This window comes from Lepisosteus oculatus, chromosome 19 (assembly GCF_040954835.1).
Source record: "Lepisosteus oculatus isolate fLepOcu1 chromosome 19, fLepOcu1.hap2, whole genome shotgun sequence".
NCBI lineage: Eukaryota > Metazoa > Chordata > Actinopteri > Semionotiformes > Lepisosteidae > Lepisosteus > Lepisosteus oculatus.
Window position 1 is genome coordinate 12074939 of NC_090714.1, and position 22254 is coordinate 12097192.

A 22254-nucleotide genomic window follows, 5' to 3' on the forward strand; every position below is an offset into this window, starting at 1 on the left:
GTTTCCGGAAGAGAGCGGAAGCAGGGAGTGGATCAACCAAAACACAGCGCCGACCCGGTTTTCACTTTTATTACTATTAGTAATTGTTCTGCCATGGAGCTGTGTGAAATACTGTACAACAAAGCCGAGTACATTGAAACGGTACTGTTTGCCTTTGCATATTATGCTAACTAGACGCTTACAATATACGATTAAGTGTTTATCTGGTTGAAAATGAATGCTAAAAACCGTCCAGTCCAGAGAATACATTAACATATACAGAATGTAAAACCAATAAAAGATGACGTGTACAGATTTTTTTTTTAAAAAAGATGTTTGAAGAAATACACTAAATGTAAGCAGGGGTCTGGCGTTTTCTTTCTTGTAAGCTAAATCCGTAATCGCTTGGTCTGAATTGTCTGGCAGGCGTCCGGGAACAAGGTGAGCCGGCAGTCCGTTCTGTGTGGGAGTCAGAACATCGTGCTGAACGGCAAAGTGAGTAATCGTGCTATTGTATTTTCTCAATCCATGGAATATTTCCATCTCTCGTTGACCCACAGCCCGTTAATCAGCTCTGGTCTTACAGTCGCACTCCGGCGTCACATTTAAATCTGCTGTGTGCGTAGACTGGAAACTCGGGAGGTTTGGGCAACTGAGCAAGTCACTCGGTTCAGGGCTGTGGTCTTTGAGTTATAGGGCGTTGGTGGTTTCATTTCAAACATCTCTGAACTAGCTAATTGAACAGCCTTGCCTATTACAGCGATAACAATAAAAATGTTCCAGGCGTCTTGATATTGACGATTTAGGGGGGACCGACAGCACCCGTGTGTGTGGAGTTGCTCAGCATCCTCTGCTGCAGGGGTTTCCAGTCCTGGGAAGCTGCACACCCGCTGGCTTTTCTTCCACATGAGCACTCAAATAATTGAATCCTTTATCGCCCCGATAGTCAGTTTATTTTGAACTCCCTAATTGTAACTCAGTTCCTAAGCACGTCGGAGGTGGCCTTTTAACTAGTGCATTTCAGAAGTGAGGTAAGATCTCTAACCTTTTTAGAAAAGAAAAAAAACTTGCAATGCTTCCAAACGAGCAACTTGTTCGTTTCCGTTAAGGAGTCGTTTAAGAACAGAGCTGGGCTGCGATGGAAACCAGCAGGTGTGGGGTGGCCAGGAGCAGCACTGGGAACCCCAGCTGTATTGGGAACAGTGGGTTGCTCATCCCGTGATGGGGACAGGCAATTTCAGTCTTTGAGGAGGGGAGTCCGGCAGTTGTTCTTGATAAGAACTGATTTAGACATACAAAAACTGGATTGATTTTTACCCACATAAATAAATACAGGGATGGAATAAAAAACTACTCGAGTACTATATGTTCCTGGTCTGCAGGTCAGTGAAAAGTATTCAGCCACAAACAGGCTGACTGTTTATATGCATATTACTCTCTTTTTAACTCCTTTTTACTGTATTGCTTCAGATTATTATTATAGCAGGACTCTCAAACTCAGACTTCTGGAGGGCCTGCCATTTTCTTGCTTTTGTTCCACCCATGTTTCCAGTTACACTCTGGTCTACCTAATTACCTGCCTGGTCAGTACCCAGATGGGAGACCTCCTGGGAAAAACGAAGGTTGCTGCTGGAAGAGGTGTTAGTGGGGCCAGCAGGGGGCGCTCACCCTGCGGTCCACTTAGGTCCTAATGCCCCAGTATAGTGAAGGGGACACTATACTGTAAACAGGCACCGTCCTTCGGATGAGATGTAAAACCGAGGTCCTGACTCTCTGTGGTCATTAAAAATCCCAGGGCGTTTCTTGAAAAGAGTAGGGGTGTAACCCTGGCGTCCTGGCCAAATTTCCCCTTGGCCCTTACCAATCATGGCCTTCTAATAATCCCCATCTCTGAATTGGCTTCATCACTCTGCTCTCCTCCCCACTGAGAGCTGGTGTGTGGGAACGTACTGGCGCACTATGGCTGCCGTCACATCATTCAGGGGATCCCCATTACCTGTAAAGCGCTTTGAGTGGAGTGTCCAGAAAAGCGCTATATAAGTGTAAGCAATTATGAATTATTATTATTATACTTCGGGGCACAATTCACCCTGGCCACCCATCAGGTTCTGATAGGAGGTATGGCGGTATCAGAACACTGACCAGTAGATTCAAAAACAGTTCCTTCCCCCAAGCAGTCCACATCAGAAACAGCTCAAATTAGCACCTGCACTTTAAGGTACTGCACTGTTTGCACTATGTCCTGTCTTGCCTGTATTATAACGTCTGTTGTCTAAATTTATTTGTCCATATCCGTTTGTCATTTGTTTTTCTCCACTGTTACTGGGTACAGCTGAATGAGTAAGCATTCCAATACACTTGTTGTATATGGCAAATAAAAAATCTCGAATCTGTACAAGACCTTAAGAATAATCATATATACGCCTTATTTAGAAAATAAGTGTTTGATTGATTACTTAGGGTGGAACAAAAAATAGAAAACACTAGTTTTTCCACAAACTGGGTTTGAGTCCTGTGTATTGTAGTGAAGGGGAAAGAAAGAAGACGTGTCATTTAACGTAATTTCTTAAATCAAAATAGCAATATTGGCCTCTCCAGACGCAGTGGTGCCTTGGAGTTTGTGCTCGCTGTGTGAGCAGTTGTGCCAGTGATGATCTGTAGAGAAGTGAAGTGTACAGTAAAATAAGATAGTTGTACTAGGGCTGCAGTAATGTTGACATCTGACTCAAGGCCTTTCCCAAGGTTGCATCCTGCAGTTGTGTGTTTGAATTAAAATATAGATTGCTGACTCTCTCTTTCTCCCCCTCCCCGTCTGTCTGTCTCTCTGTCCCTAGACTATCGTGATGAATGACTGCATCATCAGGGGGGACCTCGCTAACGTCCGGGTGGGGCGTCACTGTGTCATCAAGAGCCGCAGTGTCATCCGGCCACCTTTTAAGAAGTTCAGCAAAGGGTGAGTCTCTCTGCTGCCCCGACCCACCTCCTGAATGGTCAGCCGACGGTCACTCGTAGGCGTGGGGTAGCAGTGGTGAGCTTTAAAGGGAAGAAACAGAAATTGAAACAAGAAGTAAGCCCTCAACACATTCTGTCCAATTTATGGGCAGGGAAGTATTACAAAAAATTAACTCTTTCTTTAAAAGGGTCTTCACCTATCAGCATTCTAAGATAAACCTGCAGTAAAAAGCACACTTTGAGTTCCAAATACTAACTATACCTAGTACATAGAGCAGGCTTGTTATGCAACAGAATGTAAGAGCAAGATACCATCAAATGGGCTCTTGATGGCTAAGGTTAGATTAATCCTACAGAAATTTGTTTTTTACTGGCAGAAATATTTCACTGTGTGCAGTTAGTCTGATGAACCACTAGAGAGCAGCAGTTAGCTGCATCACAGATACTGCAAAGTGCCAGAGAGAGTGATGGAGATGCCAGATAGGGTAGAGATCACATTTTTTATGTCATTTTACTGTGTTTTTTCCTCCCATTGTGGGTGCGCCTATTAACCATCAAGAATAAGAATGATAATAGGAGATCAAGCACACTGTGAGCGTTAACATTAAATACACTGTCATCACAATGGGTGAGATACACAGTAGTTTGAGAGCTGTCTGTAAAGGAGGCAGGTGACAGTAAAAAAATATATATATATTTACACGCTTGGTTAAGTCAGTGCTCCAAGTAATGAGCTTGTGTGTTTGTCCTTAGAGATGCTACCCCTGTGTTTCCTCCCCATTTGCTTTGTTCTTCTGTGGCACCGACAGCTGAAAAAATTAGGCATGGAAGTTCATAACCAGAATCTCCTGAGAGCGCACTGGGTTTGCGTAACCAATTAGCAAAGCCCCACTCAGCACACTGTGACAAACCCAAGAACATACTGACTTGCAGTGGAGGGAGTTAATAATAATACTTGCTTACACGTATATAGCGGTAATCTGGACACTCCACTTAAAGCGCTTTACAGGTAATGGGGATCCCCTCCACGCCCTCCAGTGTGCAGCCCCCACCTGGAGTTAAATGCCAGCACGATTGTGTTTCTGCCTTTTTGGACCGGTCTTGCCTGACTCTGCCAGAAAGGAGCCTGAAGAGCCCGTTTGCTCGAGGGGGGGTGTGTGAGTGAAAGCTAATCACCACGGCTTCTGATCGCGGATGAGGCAGCCTGAAGGTGAGGCCGCGGGATTAGCTGTACCGCCGCTCCTCTCAGGTTGCCCGCGACATTAAAGACGTAACGGGAAAGGAGGAAAACGAAAATCCAACAAACAGAATCTCAAGCTGGACTTTTCCCCCCGGTCTTGAGCTGCAGTGAGGCCTCGCTGTGCGCTGGGTACTTGGGGTCTCATTCCCCCCCCCAGTGTTGGTTCAAGACCGTTGCTGTGCCTACTGACCCCCCACCACCCCGGCGATGGTTCAAGGTGTTGCCATGCCTACTATAGAAAGTAGCCAACTATATGTTGCCGTGCCTACTGACCCCCCCCACCAGATTAAGCACAAAAAAAAGCACAACACTCGTCAAATAAATGAGAGGTGCTGGGACTGTGTGATTCTGGTGTTGCTGGGCTCGGTGTGTCATTATTTTATTTACCCTGGCAGGAAGGTAAATCATTGTTGTTACGCCCTGTTTTTCCTATCAGACTGTTCACTGTTTTTTATTAAGAAAATATACTTAACGCTGGTGAGTCTTAACTACAGTTCTGTGGTGAAAGGCAACCAGTTGCACTTGGTGCTGTAGTACAGGGCAGAATGGTTAAAGAAAGAAGCCAAGGCAACAGGTCACAGGAGACTCTCCTCTCCTGCACTCCTGTCTCATGAGCCTTGGCCTTGTCCCAGAGGTCACCCCAGTGATGTGTTTCTTAGAAAAGTGACAACTCTGTAGAAAACAAGGTATTGTCTACTTAGACTGGAGGTGAGATACTTGAAGCATTGGTAAGAAAGCCTAATAACCTCACTTCATTTAAATATGTTTCAAAAATGGCTCTTGTCTAGATTTCTTGTTATGAATGTGTGAATGAATGTATTGTATGAATTGTATGAATTTCCTGTGTGAATGCAGTCTTGTTGTTGGTATTAGGTTAGAAACAGAGTGGGAGAGTTTTCTGGAAATGTCCTACCCCGTGTAGTATTATTAACAATGTACCGTGGGAACACACGAACACAAAAATGACTACAGGTCATCTTAAATAATGTGATCGGCGTGTGTGAGAGGGGAGTATAAGACTAAAAAATCTGAATGGGCAAACATCTTAAGTGGCTTTGTTAAAATAAGGCACCTGCCTGGTCCGAGATATAACTTTCTCGGCTTTTCCCCCTGATCTATAAATAGAAAGTGTTGTTACGTTGATAAAAATAATGAGTCATTCCACTATCGGGAATACCTTGTCCTTTTCTCTCAGGGTGATAAGGAGGGCTCTTGTCAACCCAAAACTCTGCTTCCTGAAGCCTGTTCTTGGCGTTCTGAGGAATGTCCCCAGAATCGAAAGAGCAGCGCTGTAGGACCCAGAGCCTGCTGGGATTGTGCTGAACAAGAGGCTCCTTGGACTTTTAATATATACATTTGTTAACTCGACAAAACAGAGAATCACAAGACAATGAGGGAAGAGGGTTGGATCAGAGGGTTGCCTCTGGACTGAACTGTTTGTACTGCAGATATTATTTTTGCAATTGTTCAGTGCAATTATTATTGCATCAAACATCTCTTGTTTAATGGAACTGGCTGTTATGCTGAAGTTGTCAAATGACACTGTTGTACCCAAGACTCAGAACAGTGAGAACTGTAGTGTTGCACAATAAAGACATCCTGTATACTGATATTTGTGACTCGGTAAATAATTAATTGTATAAGACTCAGAGGAAAGGCTGGCGTTTGTCAGTACCTTTCAGGATTTTTGAATACTTGTATCAAGTTCCCTCCTACGTCCCTCAGTTAAAGACTAAAGAGATACACCTCCTTTAACCTGTGTGTGTACCACATTCTGGTTAATCCTGGAATTGTTCTAGTTGAATTCTGTTTGATCTTTCTCCAGAGAAGCAATATCCATTTTGTAAAATGGTAACTGGAATTGTATAAATCTCCTGAACGAGATCTTGCTAACGCAGTTTTTGAAAATATACACCTGGAGTGAAAATGTGGGAGCTGTCCTAGCTACAGCTGCAACAGCAGTGCTGTTCATGGACAAGACAGATGCCCGTGTGATGAAAATGCTACACTAACAGATTGAGTGAGCGTGCAATGCAGCAGAGCTTCACTAGACTACATAAAGAGTCTGCATAAAGTTTGTGTGTAAGGTAGTGGCACTGGACACCTGTGTTGTTTGTTATAAACTACCGCTACTCACCTCATGTGCTGCATATGACCTTACTTCCAACACATGGTGTTTGTAACTTGTAGAAAGTTGTTCATACTTAGACATCTACAACTTCAGCTTATAGTTTAGCTCCTGAGTTACATGATTATGCAGCTCATGCAAAGCTCAGAACTCTGCTTTATACCAGCAGTAGAATGCGATGTGTTCTTTATTTATGGCTTATGGTATATTGGTAAAACAGAATGATGACGTGTAAGACTATATCAGCAGTGTACTGCACATCTGGGGTGAGTTTAGTTGGTTACTGTGTCAGCCTATTCTGTCTCAGTGGGACTGAAGAGCTCTCAACTCAGAAACACGCTACGTGTCCACGCTGAGCTCGGCTCCTATTATAATGGCCCAGACATCTGTCTGTTGCCAGGTAAGAGTGGACTGTGAAATCAGCGCTCAGTGATCAGAATCTGAGAGTTTTACTTCATCAGCCATGATGTGACCCCAGACTGATGTGCTGGAATACATAATACGTAAGCAAGACTGACTGCAGAAATACTGGAGCAGACCAGGTGGCCTGGGCATTTCCTGTCTCACACCTGCCTGTTCCTGAACTTGGTATTCAGGAAGAGTATCCACCCATCCATTTTCGAACTGCTTCAACCAATTAAGGTTCAGGGGAAGCTGGAGCCTAACCCGATAAAGTAAGGGCACAAGGCAGGATACACACTGGACAGGAAGCCTGGCCATCACAGGGCAGACACAAACACAAGCTTGCACACACTCAGACCAGGGCCAGTTCTCCCAGAAGCCAATTAACCTACCAGCGTAGTTTTGGACAGTGCGAGGAAACCCCCACAAACACAAAGAGAACACACAAACTGCGCACAGACAGGTCTGGAATTGAGCCCCTTGGTCCCAGTGCACAGCACAGCAGTGCTAACCACTGTGTTGAGTGGAGAGCAGTGGATAAGTCTCCAAAAAGGTGACTGCATGGGCCCTCGTGCCTTGTGGTGAGTCAGACAGTCCCGATTCTGGTTCTGACAGCAGCCAGCCACTGCCCTACTAACCCTCACGTTTTCCATCATGTTTCTGCCTCCATTCACGTATGATGTGTAAGAATCGTCATTGATATGTTTATTGTGGTGTGTGTTTCGCAATTTACACAAACCTCTTAAGTTTCTAGTAATCCATTAATTTTTGTTTTCAACTGAAATTACTTAATTGCATCAACAGTCAGAATACTAACCATTGCTATAAGATAACACCTTGAAAAATGTACAATCAGGACATCTCCACAGCCAAGATTAAACTACTCTTATTGTTTTTTTAAAATCTCCATAAATCAATATTAAAAACAGAGATGATGGGGAAAAAAATCTGACATTTTCTGTTGATGGAGCCGGAGACATGTCTCCCCATGACCTGTGTTGCGTGTGCTTCCTCCCTGCAGAGTGGCCTTCTTCCCCCTTCACATCGGGGACCACGTGTTCATCGAGGAGGACTGTGTGGTCAACGCAGCGCAGATTGGGTCGTACGTCCACATAGGCAAGAACTGCGTCATCGTGAGTGCATATCTGTATCCTGCAGGGTTCACCTTTTCCCTTGGCTTTGTGTGGGTTTTGGCACAAACGAAAGCAGTGCCATTATGTGCTCTTTAAATGTTTTGCTGTGGGTTTTCATGAATAAACATCCTGTTAGCTGTTGAGCTTGCTCTTGCAAGGATATGGTTTTGGAAAGCAATTCCGGGTATCTGCAAAGAGCTTAAAATGCAACACAGTTCGCACCGGAGACTTCAAAAGCACTATGAACACCACCGGTTTTGTGCACCTGGCTTTCTTTTAATGTTCTTTATCAGAGCGTTTCTTATTTTCACTGAGGGTTGTTTTGTTTTTTTGAAGAAAAGCTTAACAAATTTTGCAGAAAAGCCCTGCAACTGCCATATCACCCTGCAACTCACCACTGGTAGCCCACTGAAGCTCAGCAGGTGTGAGCCTGGTCAGTACCTGGATGGGAGACCTCCTGGGAAAAACTAAGGTTGCTGCTGGAAGAGGTGTTAGTGGGGCCAGCAGGGGGCGCTCACCCTGCGGTCCGTGTGGGTCCTAATGCCCCAGTATAGTGATGGGGACACTATACTGTAAACAGGCGCAAAATGAGACGTAAAATGAGACGTAAAACCGAGGTCCCGACTCTCTGTGGTCATTAAAAATCCCAGGGCGTTTCTCGAAAAGAGTAGGGGTGTAACCCCGGCATCCTGGCCGAATTTCCCATTGGTCCTTACCAATCATGGCCTCCTAATAATCCCCATCTATGAATTGGCTTCATTACTCTGTTCTCCTCCCCACTGAGAGCTGGTGTGTGGGGAGCGTTCTGGCGCACTATGGCTGCCGTCGCATCATCCAGGTGGGGGCTGCACACTGGTGGTAGTGGAGGGGATCCCCATTACCTGTAAAGCGCTTTGAGTGGAGTGTCCAGAAAAGCGCTATATAAGTGTAAGCAATTATTATTATATTATTATTAGCTGCACGAACAGCTTCTGAATTGCACTCACAAATACAAGTACCACACACACTGCTGGGAGTTTCGACACCTTCTCTCACCTGGCTAGATCTGCCTGATTTCCTCAGGCGAAGTAGTGGCGGCCTCTCGCTGAGCCTGAAATAATGGCTTTACAATTGAGTATTGCGTTAATAGCCATCTAATCTTCATTCTGCCCAGACTCTGCAGCACACTGGCAGTGCAGACTGGTGTTATTACTTCAGGCAACATTTGTTCAAGGTTTCGACAGATGGGGGCTCTATTGTTAATGATTGTTTGCTGCTGGGCAGCAGGAGGTGCCCCTTTCATCTTTCGCACTCTCCCATCTCCTTTATTCTTGTCATTGCCCTCTGTTTTCCCCAATCATCTTGCATTTGTCACTGTGTCTTTTTGCGGCTTGTCTGCAGGGGTTGTATAATACCACTGGCATGGGCCCGACCTTTACGAAATCCTCCTAATGCTTCAGAATTAATTGCTCAGTGTAAACATTAGATTCAACTTTACTTAACCCACATGTTAGACAGGCAGAGTAATTTGGTGAGTGGTTTTCACTTCCTCTATCAAGCCACTAATCCCCAAACGATAGGGCCTCTGTGACCTCGACTCAGCCTAATCTTGGACATATGCATCTGCTGTAGAGGTCTCCGTGCACTCCTAGTGACTCTGTAGTTGTTTGTAAGGGGAAAAGTGTTTTCAGAACAGAACAAAAATTAATAAGCAGGGATTTACATGCTCTCAATGGAGGTCTGCAGTTAGAGCCACTAATTAGCTTGCAATCAATTGAGCTGGCCATCAAAGCAGTTCAGTTATTCTTTTTATCGCAAGAATGCCTATTTCTCATGGAAAATAACATGAAAGCCTTGCCGAATGCTATTTAAATAGTTCACAAAGAAACACTGCTTCACGGTCTTTCCCATCTCTAGTATAGTGGAACATCTCCTGGGCTTATTAATTGAATAATTGCGATCAAACGAATGAGATACAATCTACCAGCTGCACTCTTAATGATGAACAATCAGTTCAGTAATCCAGTCTGAAGCCTGTTTACTACCCCATATGTGAAGCAGGGCAGAGAGTAAAGAGAAAGTGCTCTTGAAACTGTCAGCCAAATAAAGCTGTGTCCGTAGAAACTAGCCAAACACCAACATCATGCAGGAATTTTGAGTGCAATTACAGCTCTGAGATGCTGGGAAAGCAAGACAAGCACTGTGCCATCCAGAAAGATATCACACAGTGTTGCTTTTCAGGAGTGTATTCCCATAAAATCTCTTGTGCTGTTGTCACAGTGGCGAGAGGCAGAATCCCAGAGATCCTTCGCTTCTGACAGAATCACAAACCCACTGCAAAGCCTTTTCCTAGATCAGTACACAGAAATGGCAAACCTTAGCTTCTGCTCACTTGTGATCTGGATCTCCTGTTTGCTGGAAGCAAATGCTAGTTTTTATTTTTAGAATAAACATTTTTTCCCCCTAACTGTTTTATTGGTAGCAGTAATATTAGTCTTCGTCTTCTCCCAATTCCACAAAAAGCCCTTTTGTGGAGGAGCTGCTGAGGTTCCCTGACCTTACCCACAAGGGGAGCATCTGATATCCTCCCACTTGATTTCTAAATTTAGATTGTCTGGTGTCGCCCTCCAGAGATTTCTGGAGTGCTGGGAGACAGAGTCCGACACTGTGCAGCGATCAGCAAGACCCAGACTTAAATTTCCAGTCATGCATATTTCTGCATGCATGCAGCCCCGTTAAACACTGTACATTTGGGAACCTGAAGCCCCCAGCAGCACAGAACCACACAGCGTAGCACAGCAGAACATGCTAGTGCCCAGTTACAGCGCCACTGCATGTCGCTCTGTGCAGTTCTTAACGGGGCCTGGGTAAATTGTCAGCACATTACGTGATCCTCCATGTTGTGTAGATTGTTCTTATCAGCACTAGAAAATGTACAGTACAGAACATGGCGAAATTCTGCAGCAGCCCCTGTTTACATGACATAAGGTAGGAGAACAAAATGTTTGTCATGGGAGGATTAACTGTGAACACTGTCCTCCACTGTGGGGTGAAAGAGCAAAGATTCGAGTGAGCTCAGCAGCGTTCAGTTAAGGACAGTGTACGATAGAAATGTCAGATAAGCTTCAGACACTGAACAGCGCCTTCCCGTTCATTCGTGCTGCACTCTCTCCATCTCATTTTACTGTGCTGTTTACCTGCAGCTCATTTTATCCACAACTACAGGCTTCTAATGTGCTAAAGGATGATGTGGTAAACACTGTTCTTCAGCATTCACATTTATATTCAAACTGGGGGGGGGAGAGACAGACATTAAATTCCTGACATGTTTGGAAAGATGAGTAATGTCAAGTGTAAAAAGGAGGCTTTTTGCTGTTCATAGCTTCATAAACTGCACCAGTATGGTTACACGTCCCAGCTGGAACTTTCCCACAGATGCTTCCCGACAGACGTGCAAGTAGTGAAGTCCGCACTGACCAGAGCTGAGAGAGGTTGGGGTGGGGAGGAGGGAGGGGGGGAATGATCGAGCGAACACGTTTATGTGCAGGCTGCCGTGCAGCTGGGACACCTGCCAGTGGCAGATAACAGAGTTGAAGCAGCACAGCCGCCATTGTTAAAAGTGAAAGACTCGGGGGATCTGGGTCACTGGTATTGCAACAGAAAGCAATACAGTGGCCATATGCGTGTACGGTGTTCTGATTAGATAAAGTCCTGTCTTATCAGGGGAACACGCGAAGGGGGGGCAGCTGGTTTACCTGAGCGTGCATCTGTAAGCCCAGCCCGCTTGTTTACCAGGCTCTGCTCACACAGCTGGGCCTGGAGGAGGGGCTCGTATTGCGCATTGCCAAAGCTCTCCTCATCACCATTAGGTCTGTGCTAGGCTTCCAGGGGTGCAAAGAGTGCAGAGCCGGAAAGCGAACGCAGTCTGTGGGCTGGTGAGAAACATCTTTCCTTTCACTGTAGCCCTGCTGCTCTGTATCCATTCGAACATCACACAAAAGAAAGCTCATATGGACAGCACATGCTATCGCTGTTGATAGACCGTGAAAATCCTTAAACGAAAAAGCGCTCAATTCTAGGGCCCAGCACACATGCACACACAACAAGAGCCTTCCCAGTACTGGACACCCATGGAAAACAGAACACCATGGGAAAGGAATATGCTCTTCTGAAGCAGGAATACAAGACTAAAATGTGACAGGTAGAAAATGTAATTAGTACCAATCTGCAGCCAGATCACAGGTATAGCAGAGATTTATATGACTGCTATACATAGGGAAAGGTATGAAAACATGCTATGTACCAGGTCAAGATTAAAGGAGACTGGGGAAAACTACCCCTGTTCCACAGAAAGGAGCCCAGGTCTTCTCACGCTGTTTTGCTTGCGTTTCAGGGCCGGAGGTGCGTTCTCAAGGACTGCTGTAAGATCATGGACAACACCGTCCTGCCGCCCGAGAGCGTGGTGCCTCCGTTCACCGTGTTCTCTGGCTGCCCCGGTGAGAGACAGAGGGCAGGGGGCAGAGTGCACAAGGGGTAGCGAAGAGACACCCATTCTAGCAGTTCACAGAGAATGGCAATTTTGCGTTTAGTGTTCTAGAGAAGTGTTCAGTGCCTTCTCTTTTCATCTGCCCGTCCCCGGCTCTCGGTGGGCCCTCAGGTTAACTGCCTCTCCGTTTCTGCCCCAGGCCTGTTCATGGGAGAGCTGCCAGAGTGCACCCAGGAGCTCATGATCGATGTCACCAAGAGCTACTACCAGAAGTTCCTCCCCCTCAGTCAGATTTAACTTATGAAATGGACCAGTCCACATGTACGTACCCCATGGACTCCCGCAGCTTCACCCCACGGTGATCTCACTGCTTTCGCCCCTGGCATGAAAAATTGGTTTCCGTTCCGCAATGATGTATTTAAGGTAAAACGTACAGTGGGATTTAATTTGAGATGAATCCCTTTAATCTTAATCATCCGTGGTCTCCATTTTCTGCATGCCTTTCTGCGGACTAATTTGATGGCTAGTCTCATATCAGTGTGTCGGCGCTGCATGGTGATTGTCTCGACGCAAGTACTAAAGCATAAAAATCAACATTTACAAGTCTTTCTCACTTGTATTGCAGAGTTTACTTGGCAGTGCATTTTTCAGATGGCACTGCACAAGGAGCCACGTAGCACGTCGTAACTCTTCTCTGTACCCTTTCCAGGTTTCAGACCCTGTGCATGAAGAGTGGAGGTAGCAGTGCCAGCCAGTATGTGTTGGTAACACAGCTGAGAAACCCCTGGGACCCGACTGTGCCGCAGCAGAACCTTCACACGGCACTAGGCAAAGGAAAAAAAAACCTCTTACACAAACAAGGGGAACTGAATTATTTAACGTCAGTACTCATAGTTTGCAGAACCCAGTTTCTCCCTTATCCTGTAAATGCAACACTAAATTATAACTCCTGTGGCAGACCAGATTTCTTGCAAATAAAAAAAAACAGTAAAGGTCGTTGTGTTTATCTGAACTTCTGCTTAGGTGATGTGGTTCTAAAACCCGTGTTCCCTGTAAGCCAAAATGCAAATCAGTATTGACACTCTAAAGACCCTGTTTTCTTTCTCTCTCTTTGACATTTCTCTCCCAGCGAGTGGGTGGTAACGTAGCACAGTGTGAAACCGAATCCCCTGGTATATTTGTGCATCAGTTGGCCTGAGGTGTTTTTTAAGATCAAACAATAGCCCACACAGGCTTGCGCTTAGGGAAAGAAAAACACAAATCATCTTGCTGGAGACTGAAAGAATACTCCGGGATCAGGGTGTTCTGAATCCTTGTTTGAGAAACACCAGGTTAAACAGATTGGTTTATCTCTGGATCAACGTGGGAGAGGCTGGGATGCCCTGTAAGTCAATACGGTTGACTTTCTAGGTAACCCTAGTGTGTTTTGGGACACTGCCGCCCCCAGCCTCTCTGATACTTTTAAGAACTATCTGCTGATCAGCAATTATCTTTTTCAAACCATTCTTCCATGTGGTTTTAGTTAAAGCCTAAAGTTTTTTTTAGCCAGGACACTGTAGGATTCCATTTATTTATTTTAAACTTGAGGCTTTGTTGTGGAGGTGTGAAGGTGATCATTTTTTATGCTTTCGTTTCATGATGTGTTAACATTTGGGGTCTATAGCTCTACTGTGTCTCCGAGTGGAGATTTTTTTCATCCAGATTGTTTGGACTCGCGTTGTCCTGGACAGAAAAAAGGGACAAAATGTAATATCATACATCAGAGAAGTCACCGATGTGATAATGCCTACGTGCAGACTATGTAGAAGTGTATGTGTACAGCAAATGTGGACTCTAATAATATAAGCTTCATGAGAAAAATGGTGTAGTAAGCGGTATAGTCCTACGTGAAATGTGAAAAGACGTTTTCCATGCTGGTGAGGGAGTGCAGGCCTTGAGTGTGTGAAAATGTGTAGGTAAGTAAAGAGCTGCCTGAGACCCACTCTTGAATTATCAGTCCACTCGTCGGATTGCAGAGGCATTGTTCAGCCCTGGCCTCCGGTGCTGTGGCATGTTCCTGAGCACTGGGCAGCAGCCTTAAACAGTGGAGTGGAGCTGAAAGGCTCTGTTCTGTATTTCTGAGGAACCTGTGCTCAGGCAGGACACGCAGGCAAACACCAGCACCACGAGCTGGGCTGGCAGCCGTAGGAATCCTTCTCATTTTATTTTTTTTTCCCCGGTTACAAAACTCTAGGCTTTGTGTAGTTTCAACCACATGAAGAATGGCTTTAAAAAGCTAATTGCTGAGCAGCACGGGTTTTGGACATAGCAGGTCTGATTTTTGCAGGGATACGTTAGATTTCAAAATGTGGAGAGCAGGCAGAGTACAAGTTTCACAGTTCATTCACTTTAGCCATTGCAAAATTCTCCCCGAGTAATGAGTACATCGAACAGGGAGGAGCGGTGGCTCTGTGGCTAAGGATCTGCGCCTGTGACTAGAAGGTTGCTGGTTCAAATCCTGCAGCTGGCAGAGGAATCCTACTCCGTTGGGCCCCTGAGCAAGGCCCTTAACCCCAACTGCTCCAGGGGCGCTGTACAATGGCTGACCCTGTGCTCTGACCCCAAACTTCTCTCCCTGTCTGTGTTTCTGTGTCTCATGGAGAGCAAGCTGGGCTATGCGAAAAGACGGATTCCTAATGCAAGAAATTGTATAGGGCTAATAAAGCAACATTATTATTATTATGATTATGATTATTAACATCTCGGCATACTTTCCTCCTCTTTCAGTTAAACATGTCCACTACCTCCAGACCCTGAATAAACTCATTAGTGCTTCATCTTGTACCAGCATATCATGCAGTGGATTTTCATGTGAGTCTTGCAGCCAGACTCCCCTTAGTCTGTTTTTGACGTCTGTCATAGCTCTAATTGCTCGAGCTGTGCATCTGGAGTGGCAGAAACCAGGAATCCTAGAGAGAATCCCTTTGCTGATATAATTGTGTGCCCGAGACAGTGTGGTAGTGACAACAGAGCATGAAGTACAAGCTGTCAGAGCTCAAAGGGGCCTTTGTGTTAGCACTTGCTTGTGTAAATATGTCGGTCCACCTGTTATTCGTGGTTTTTGGAAGCTTGTCATGTGCTCAGGCTGCGCACTGCAGTATGTGAGGCTGTCTTACAGAGAGTGCTATATGGCCCCAAATGGCATTTTGAGTGTTGACATGTTGACAGTCAATTCTCACCTTGTTCTCCAAGCTCTGTCTAGCACATGGCCTGGGAAGTATTAACATTTGATTCTTCCAGAACGAAGCTGCCAGGCGCTTGTATTAGGAACTGCAGCACATTTTGAGCTGAAACAATAGGGAACAAGCAAAAATGAGAACAAGAGCCACTTCTCTGTCAAAGAGATCTACAGTAGGAGTATGAAATTTAGCAAAGTGAGAGCCATGTCATCATAGCTGATATCCTGTTTCTTTCAACAAATTCCTGGAAGTCCTTGGAGTAATTAGCTAGTACCCACCAGATGGGCTTGAGCTAAATGGGTCAATGTCCTCCTTTCACTGGTTACTATGAGGTCATGTAAATTTCTCCTCTTATGACTATGCAGACTGAGCCACAATGACTAATCTGGTTACAGAACTGTAGCTTCAGACATCAACAAGGATTTCTGTAGATAGCTTTTCTTTTCTCTGACTTTCGAAATGATGACGTTCTGCTGCATATGCGTGTAAGAGGAGTATTGGTCTTGGCCACTAAGTCTAGGAAGAGATAGTATAGTTTGGTAGAGTGGTTTTCCTCTAGCAATATATTAATTGTAGAAATATGAAAGCAAGTTCTCACGCATACAGAAGAGATACTAGACGCAATGTGATGGCTGCTCAAACAGGAGTCCTTCCTAGTTGGGTGTGCAGGTGTGTTTCCATTCCACACAATGCAATTTCTAAACGTTTAATTTTTTTATACTTGTAAAAGCAGTATTAGGTTTTAACTCAAAAGACAGAAATGTACTATGACAGGCAGCAGAAAAAAACTGTTACCGTGTCGGCGTTTTATAAGCAAAGCAATTGAGTGACCCTGCTGTGTTTGTTCTTTATGACAAATAATGCCAGACAAAAGCTTCTTGATGGCTTGCTGTCTCCAAAGGGCCTGTCCACAGTGCACACTCTCTGTTGTGGGCTCTCCTTCTCTCACAAAGGCCCTGTGCACACTTTCAGGGTTCTCTCCACGCGGATTCTGAGGGGAAGGAGCACTTGTTGAAATAACCAGGGGCTCAGCTCGTCGGCGATCAGAAGCTGGATTCCAGCAGGCAATCATTAGAGCTGACTGCCTGTCATATACATGTATCTGCGGAACTGAGAGCGTTAAACACAATGGTTCTGCCATTTTGTGTCTGCCATTATCGCCAATGTATGTTGAGTTGTTTTAGCACAAATGTAAAGCAAAAAAGACGGGTTTGATCTGCATGATGTCACAAACTGTCCTCTTGTAGGAACACCCTCTGCACTCATCTTTTTCCCAGAGCAGGGCAAGTAGAGCTATGCACTCTTTCTTTTTTCTTTTCATCATGTATGTATCTTAGGTACCTTTCTAACTCGCCGATACCCTCTTGAGTTTTTTAACTCTTTTGGAAAATGAGGATTATTTAACGCTCCTGACTTGTTTTTTAATCTTATGCCTGTATGTTTTTTTTTGGTTAAGGGATTAATTTTGCGTTTAATGTGTTATGTGTGGTGTATGTCTTTTTACCTGCCTGCAAGGCAAATCTGGGCCAAATCCATTTGGGCCAATAAAGTTCAGCACAGAGAAAGGGTTAGAACAGAGGAACAAAGTCACCTGAGCCTCATTCTTTAAGAACAAACTATTGACAGAACGTGACCTTATTTATGGCTTTATTATGACTATTTATCTGCAGCCCAAGAGCCCTTCTCAATTGCCAGAGCTGGTTGTTTGCTCAGTCTGGCACTGGGCTGATTAGCCTCTGGCAAAAACCACTGTTTAATCGCAAAACCAACCCCAGTCGCTGTGAAGACACATGTGGCACATGGGTCCAGTGGCATTTGCCTGCTGTTGCAATAGTTTGGTTCTTGACTAAGCAAGGGGAGATTAACTGGGCCCTCGAAAAACACTTCTTTCACAGTGCTGATAGCGTATCACAAAGTACTGATGGCTTGGGCTGATTGCAAAACCTTACAGGATTTCATCTGGGACAGAGCCCGAAATCTCTGGAGAAACTGTTTGTCAGATCTGATGAAAGCAGTGAAAGGGTGTGACCTGACATTGACCAGTATCCTTGTCCACCTATCACAAGCTTATAATCTCCTGATTTATTCAACCTCTTACAGAACAAATGAAAAGGGGAACAACCTTTTTCTTACTTTATATTATAAAACCACAAGGACGGAGTTCCAGTTTTCTAAATTTGGAGTTCGAATGCAGGAATTTTAGGGTTGCTCATTCATCTGCGGGGCAGCTGTTAATTGGCTCAAGAAAGCACCTCCGACGTCGGTAGGAAAAAACATTAAAGCCAGATCCGAGAATCTTTTCTGAAAGATGTTCTGAAGGCATCCTCTTCTGCCTCTGTTTTTTGTGGGGTGAGGGGGCTGTGTATTGGTGATTGCTGTTGAGGGATTCGGAGTGGGTTAAATTCTAAAAGACAGAAGGGTATACTGTGGACTCTGTTCCGCTGTTTGTTCTGCAGTGTTATTAAGAGACATAATGGGGAAAAAGGTTTCTCCACATGATCAGTCCTGCTAAGCAACCGTCTGATGTCCCCGCTTTAATGTCCTACATATGCACACCACCCAGTCTCTGTCTCAGGAGAAAGCCTTCTCTTCAAGCTGTCTGCCATTACTGTGCAGTGTCCACTTCCCTGCTTGCCCTCCACTGCCTCTGTCTAGCTGTCCTGCCCAGCTCCACTTTTACAAGAGAACAAACCCAAGTGTTGGACGACAGCCTACATATGCCGTGGTTGCTCAAACTGGCACTGGCACCAGGACTGCAACTCCATGCCTGTGCCCAACACTTTTTTTTTTGGTCTTACAGGACTGTGTGTTTTCATTTTGTCTCCCTCTTTTATTGAAAGGGTTGTATTTTCAGCAGAATACCTATGCAGGAAGCGCTACTTACTAAGCCTGTGATGTGTGCTGGGCAGGGCATGTACGAAGTGCTTCTTAATCCATTGGCTCCAGTCTCTTTACTCTTTCAGTATCACATGAGCACACATTAGTGCTTTGCATGCCCAAAGTAAATGCAAGTAGTGCTCATATTTCTTATATATGCATCACGCAATGCATACAGAAACAGAAAACTTAGGTAGTAGCACAACACTGTTTACCCATGTCTGGAAACATATACATAACATTTCAAGCGTCTCCTTGTGACACCTATTTTGCTACAGACGAGTTCTCCTGTTTACAACAGTAGCACAGTGTACATGCTGTCTGGGAGGAGCTCCTGGTGAGGGCAGTGGACATCTGGCCCAGGGTGTGAGCAGAGGAGCAGGCCTGATTGCCAATCGCGTACTGCTGCTTGCAGGCAACAGAGGACAGTCTGTGCTCACACGGCCGGCGTCATGCTCACTCCGATTCAGGCTGCGTTACCTCCCTCGACCCTGCGCCCCCCTGACCAGAGCAGTGTTCCGCACCTGCAGGATCCAGTGATCATGAATTAAGGAGGAGAAAGGAGGGGAGGCAGTCAGAGCCAATGCATATTGAGGATCTCCTGGCCTCCCTCTGATGCCTGCCGCTGCCCCTTGACGTGCCTCAGTTACGTCAGAGTTTCCAGTCTACAGTTTTCTGTGACACCAAGAGCCCCAGGAGCTCCCCACAAGAGGTGAGCCAGCCTGACATGCTCTCTTGGCACTGTGCATTCTGGGAAGGAGAGGGAAGGCTGGGAGGCTGACTGTGGGAGTGAGGACTGAGCTCCTCCTCACTGTTTTCTGCTAGAGTCTGGAAACAAGTGTTGCAATATCAATATCTGTCATAGATTGGGTTAGTCATCTTTCAGTAGCTTTCTTACAAGGTGCAGAGCATGTCATCCCTTTTATGTGTAAGAGATAAGGACTTTAATGACCCCACTGCCTGAGGACTCTACAAGCCTAAGCTTTGAGTTTGACCAGAGAGAATGTGTGGTCTATTGACGGCTGCAGTGGTCAACCACTCAGTCCCTACAGGGGCAACTTCTGAAGCTTAAGTTCTGCCCTCTTTAAATTTGAACTGATTGCACAAAACACAGTAGATAAAACTCCTTATAAATCCTACAGAACATTGGGTTATATGACTGTATGTGGTAAATGACTGTTTATATGGCTATGTGATAAAACTGTTCCAAAAATAACAGCCAAAGAAAGTTCACAAGTGTACAGTCTTATCTATCCCCTTCTCATTTGGGCTCACAAAACACAGTTGTGGAGATTTTTGCAGCCTCCCTCGGCCCACTCCTGTTGAGAGTCACTCAGGACTAAAAATGTTATTTTTACTTGTGTCCCCAGGTCATTGTGATGCTGCTGACTTTGAAAGTGTCCTCTGTGTTTTTGAAAGTGTCCCCTGAGTTGACTTGTTTAAGGCCTGGAGTTTGAACACTTTAAATCAAGTTCTCTTTTAAAATTCTCTAGCCCAGGCTAAGAAGATTCAGGCTCCTAAGTTTATTCTAGTATGACATTCCCTCCAGGCCTGAAGTAGCCTTCACAGAGCAGCAATATCTTCCCTGTACAGCACGGGGACCAAAAAGTGCTGAGACAGAGTTCTGTTTGCCTTGTGGATGGGGAAACTGTAACCACCTACTCCATAAACCCCTCTCTTCACCAATGACAGTGGGTAGATATTCAGAGTTATATAACATTATAACACTGCACCAAAAGAGTGCCACAGCATGATCCTTTTCTCATTAATCAGATTAAATCAGAAAAGGAGGACACAGGTAATAGAATACATCACGCAGTGTTCTGCATCAAATTTGCCTTCATTTCAGCAGAAGGCCTTTCGAAATACCCACTCACTGGCTATAGAGTGCCAAGCTCTTTCCTCTGAGAGAACACTTTGTCCAGCCCTGCCTTAGTACTGGGCTTGGAGAGCCACAGACCTGATGCCTTGATGACTAAACACTTGGAAACAGAGATACTTTAGGTCAATGAAGTGATTGATTATCTTAGTGAAAAAAGGTTTCGAGTGGATTTAAAGCAGGGAGGCCCTGTGTGTAAGAACCAGCACTGAATTAAAGCACTGGTTAAAAATGGTGTGATAAAGTAATATGCAATAGGAGAGGCTGGTAATACATGGTCATTTTCACAGACAAAGCCCTCTCAGCTCGGCAGCTAAACAGGAGTTAGTGGTGGAAGTACAGTGGGACACCAGTACAGGTTGTAATGGATGATGCCTTCAAATGAATACACACACTGACTATAAAACCCTGTTGAAGAACTTCATCTTGAACAGCACTCTGGGGAAATGCATTCCTGACCTGAGTTCTGTCCGGGCGTGAGGAGCACAGATCTCTCTGCTGCGCAGGGCTCAAGCATGCACAGCCCCATCTCCCCAGCCTAGACAGTGGATAGCTCCGCCTCACCTCAAAACTACAGTAGGTTCTCTGCCAAGGGAGAATTCTAGATGATACCAGTGATGGGTTCAGGTCTGCCAGGATTCGAGCACAAGCACTCACAGGCCCTGAGCCACACAGTGCCACTCAATATAATAGCCAGCAGCCATATCACCCTGCAACTCACAACTGACAGCCCACTGAAGCTCCGCAGGTGTGAGCCTGGTCAGTACCTGGATGGGAGACCTCCTGGGAAAAACTAAGTTTGCTGCTGGAAAAGGTGTTAGTGGGGCCAGCAGGGCGCACTCACCCTGTGTTCCGTACAGGTCCTAATGCCCCAGTATAGTGACGGGGACTTTTTTTATACTGTAAACAGGTGCTGTCCTTCAGATGAGACGTAAAACAGAGGTCCTGACTTTCTGTGGTCATTAAAAATCCCAGGGCGTTTCTCAAAAAGAGTAGGGGTGTAACTCCGGCGTCCTGGCCAAATTTCCCATTGGCCCCTACCAATCATGGCCTCCTAATAATCCCCATCTATGAATTGGCTTCATTACTCTGCTCTCCTCCCCACTGATAGCTGGTGTGTGGTGAGCGTTCTGGCGCACTGTCGATTCATCCAGGTGGGGCTGCACACTGGTGGTGGTGGAGGGGATCCCCATTACCTGTAAAGCACTTTGAGTGAAGTGTCCAGAAAAGTGCTATATAAGAGTAAGCAATTATTATTATTATTATTATTATTATTATTATTATTATTATTATTATTATTATTATATAGACAGCAGAGACTTCCTCTGTGCCACCACACCAGATCCTCCACACTCTAGATTTCAGAGTTGGGTGATGTAATTTCTGTAATTGCCGCAGCACAATGAGCCCTGTTACCCAGGGATGGTAAAGTATTGCTATTAAAGACCAGTTCTGTTGAATGTATTAACCTGGACCTCACAGCAAACCATAAAGAAAGTTCAATCAAATCAAGTCAAACATACAAATCACAGAGGTCACTGCTGATCAGTAAGAGGGGAAAACTATGAGCACTGATTCATGGGGCACCAGCATGGATTGTGTGTAAATGAAAATGAGCATCATGTAAATAAATATATAAAACAAGAAATAAAACAAACCATTCTGTAATACGACGATAAATGTGCACCAATTGTCATGCTGATTCAATAATTTGAAATGACACTTTGAATTTAATTACGCGAATCAAGAAGTTTTTCTTCTGCAATGACTGAGCACCTGCAATGAAACTCTTATGGTCAATAGAATTGAAAGAGTTAACATAAAAATGTCAGACTTAAGTGTGTCTGCTGTGCCACCCAATACTTCACATCATGTTTACTTTAGAAAAAGCCATAGTCTTGGTTTGGCGCCCTGATTGTACATCAGAACTTTTTAATGGAACAGCCCAATCTAATTGCTTTCTCGTTTTTCACACAGTCGC

At 45.0% G+C, this 22254-nt stretch overlaps 2 protein-coding genes across 5 annotated transcripts in view; one reads left to right on the forward strand and one right to left on the reverse strand.

Moving 5' to 3' along the window:
• The window catches only part of palb2 (partner and localizer of BRCA2), a 61158-nt gene that overhangs the window by 11285 nt on the left and 27619 nt on the right, over positions 1-22254 (reverse strand). Inside the window, exons 3-4 of one of the 3 annotated variants that reach the window (XM_069181022.1) lie at positions 15518-15625; positions 2960-3012 (exon numbers count right to left, since the gene is read on the reverse strand). The gene's annotated coding sequence lies outside the window, so the exon portion shown is untranslated. Of the gene's footprint in view, positions 1-2959; positions 3013-12913; positions 13013-15517; positions 15626-22254 lie in introns of those variants that run through there. The other 2 variants (XM_069181025.1, XM_069181024.1) reach the window with 2 other exon arrangements.
• dctn5 (dynactin 5) lies at positions 56-13295 on the forward strand. Of its 2 annotated transcripts, XM_006637144.3 has the most exons (7): positions 56-141; positions 406-474; positions 2814-2932; positions 7723-7834; positions 12207-12309; positions 12499-12620; positions 13009-13295. In XM_006637144.3, exons 1-6 carry the CDS (start codon positions 94-96, stop codon positions 12594-12596), a joined length of 549 nt encoding a protein of 182 aa, XP_006637207.1. In that variant the 5' UTR covers positions 56-93; the 3' UTR covers positions 12597-12620; positions 13009-13295. The 2 variants fall into 2 exon arrangements, with proteins under 2 accessions (XP_006637207.1, XP_069037131.1); XM_069181030.1 differs by lacking the exon at positions 12499-12620.

What these genes read in the sequence shown, in the direction of transcription:
- dctn5 (XM_006637144.3), top strand. Translation starts at nt 94, where the DNA reads ATGGAGCTGTGTGAAATACTGTACAACAAAGCCGAGTACATTGAAACG. An exon ending in AAGCCGAGTACATTGAAACG is followed by an intron (nt 142 to 405) that starts GTACTGTTTGCC and finishes ATTGTCTGGCAG; the next exon opens with GCGTCCGGGAACAAGGTGAG. An exon ending in ACATCGTGCTGAACGGCAAA is followed by an intron (nt 475 to 2,813) that starts GTGAGTAATCGT and finishes CTCTGTCCCTAG; the next exon opens with ACTATCGTGATGAATGACTG.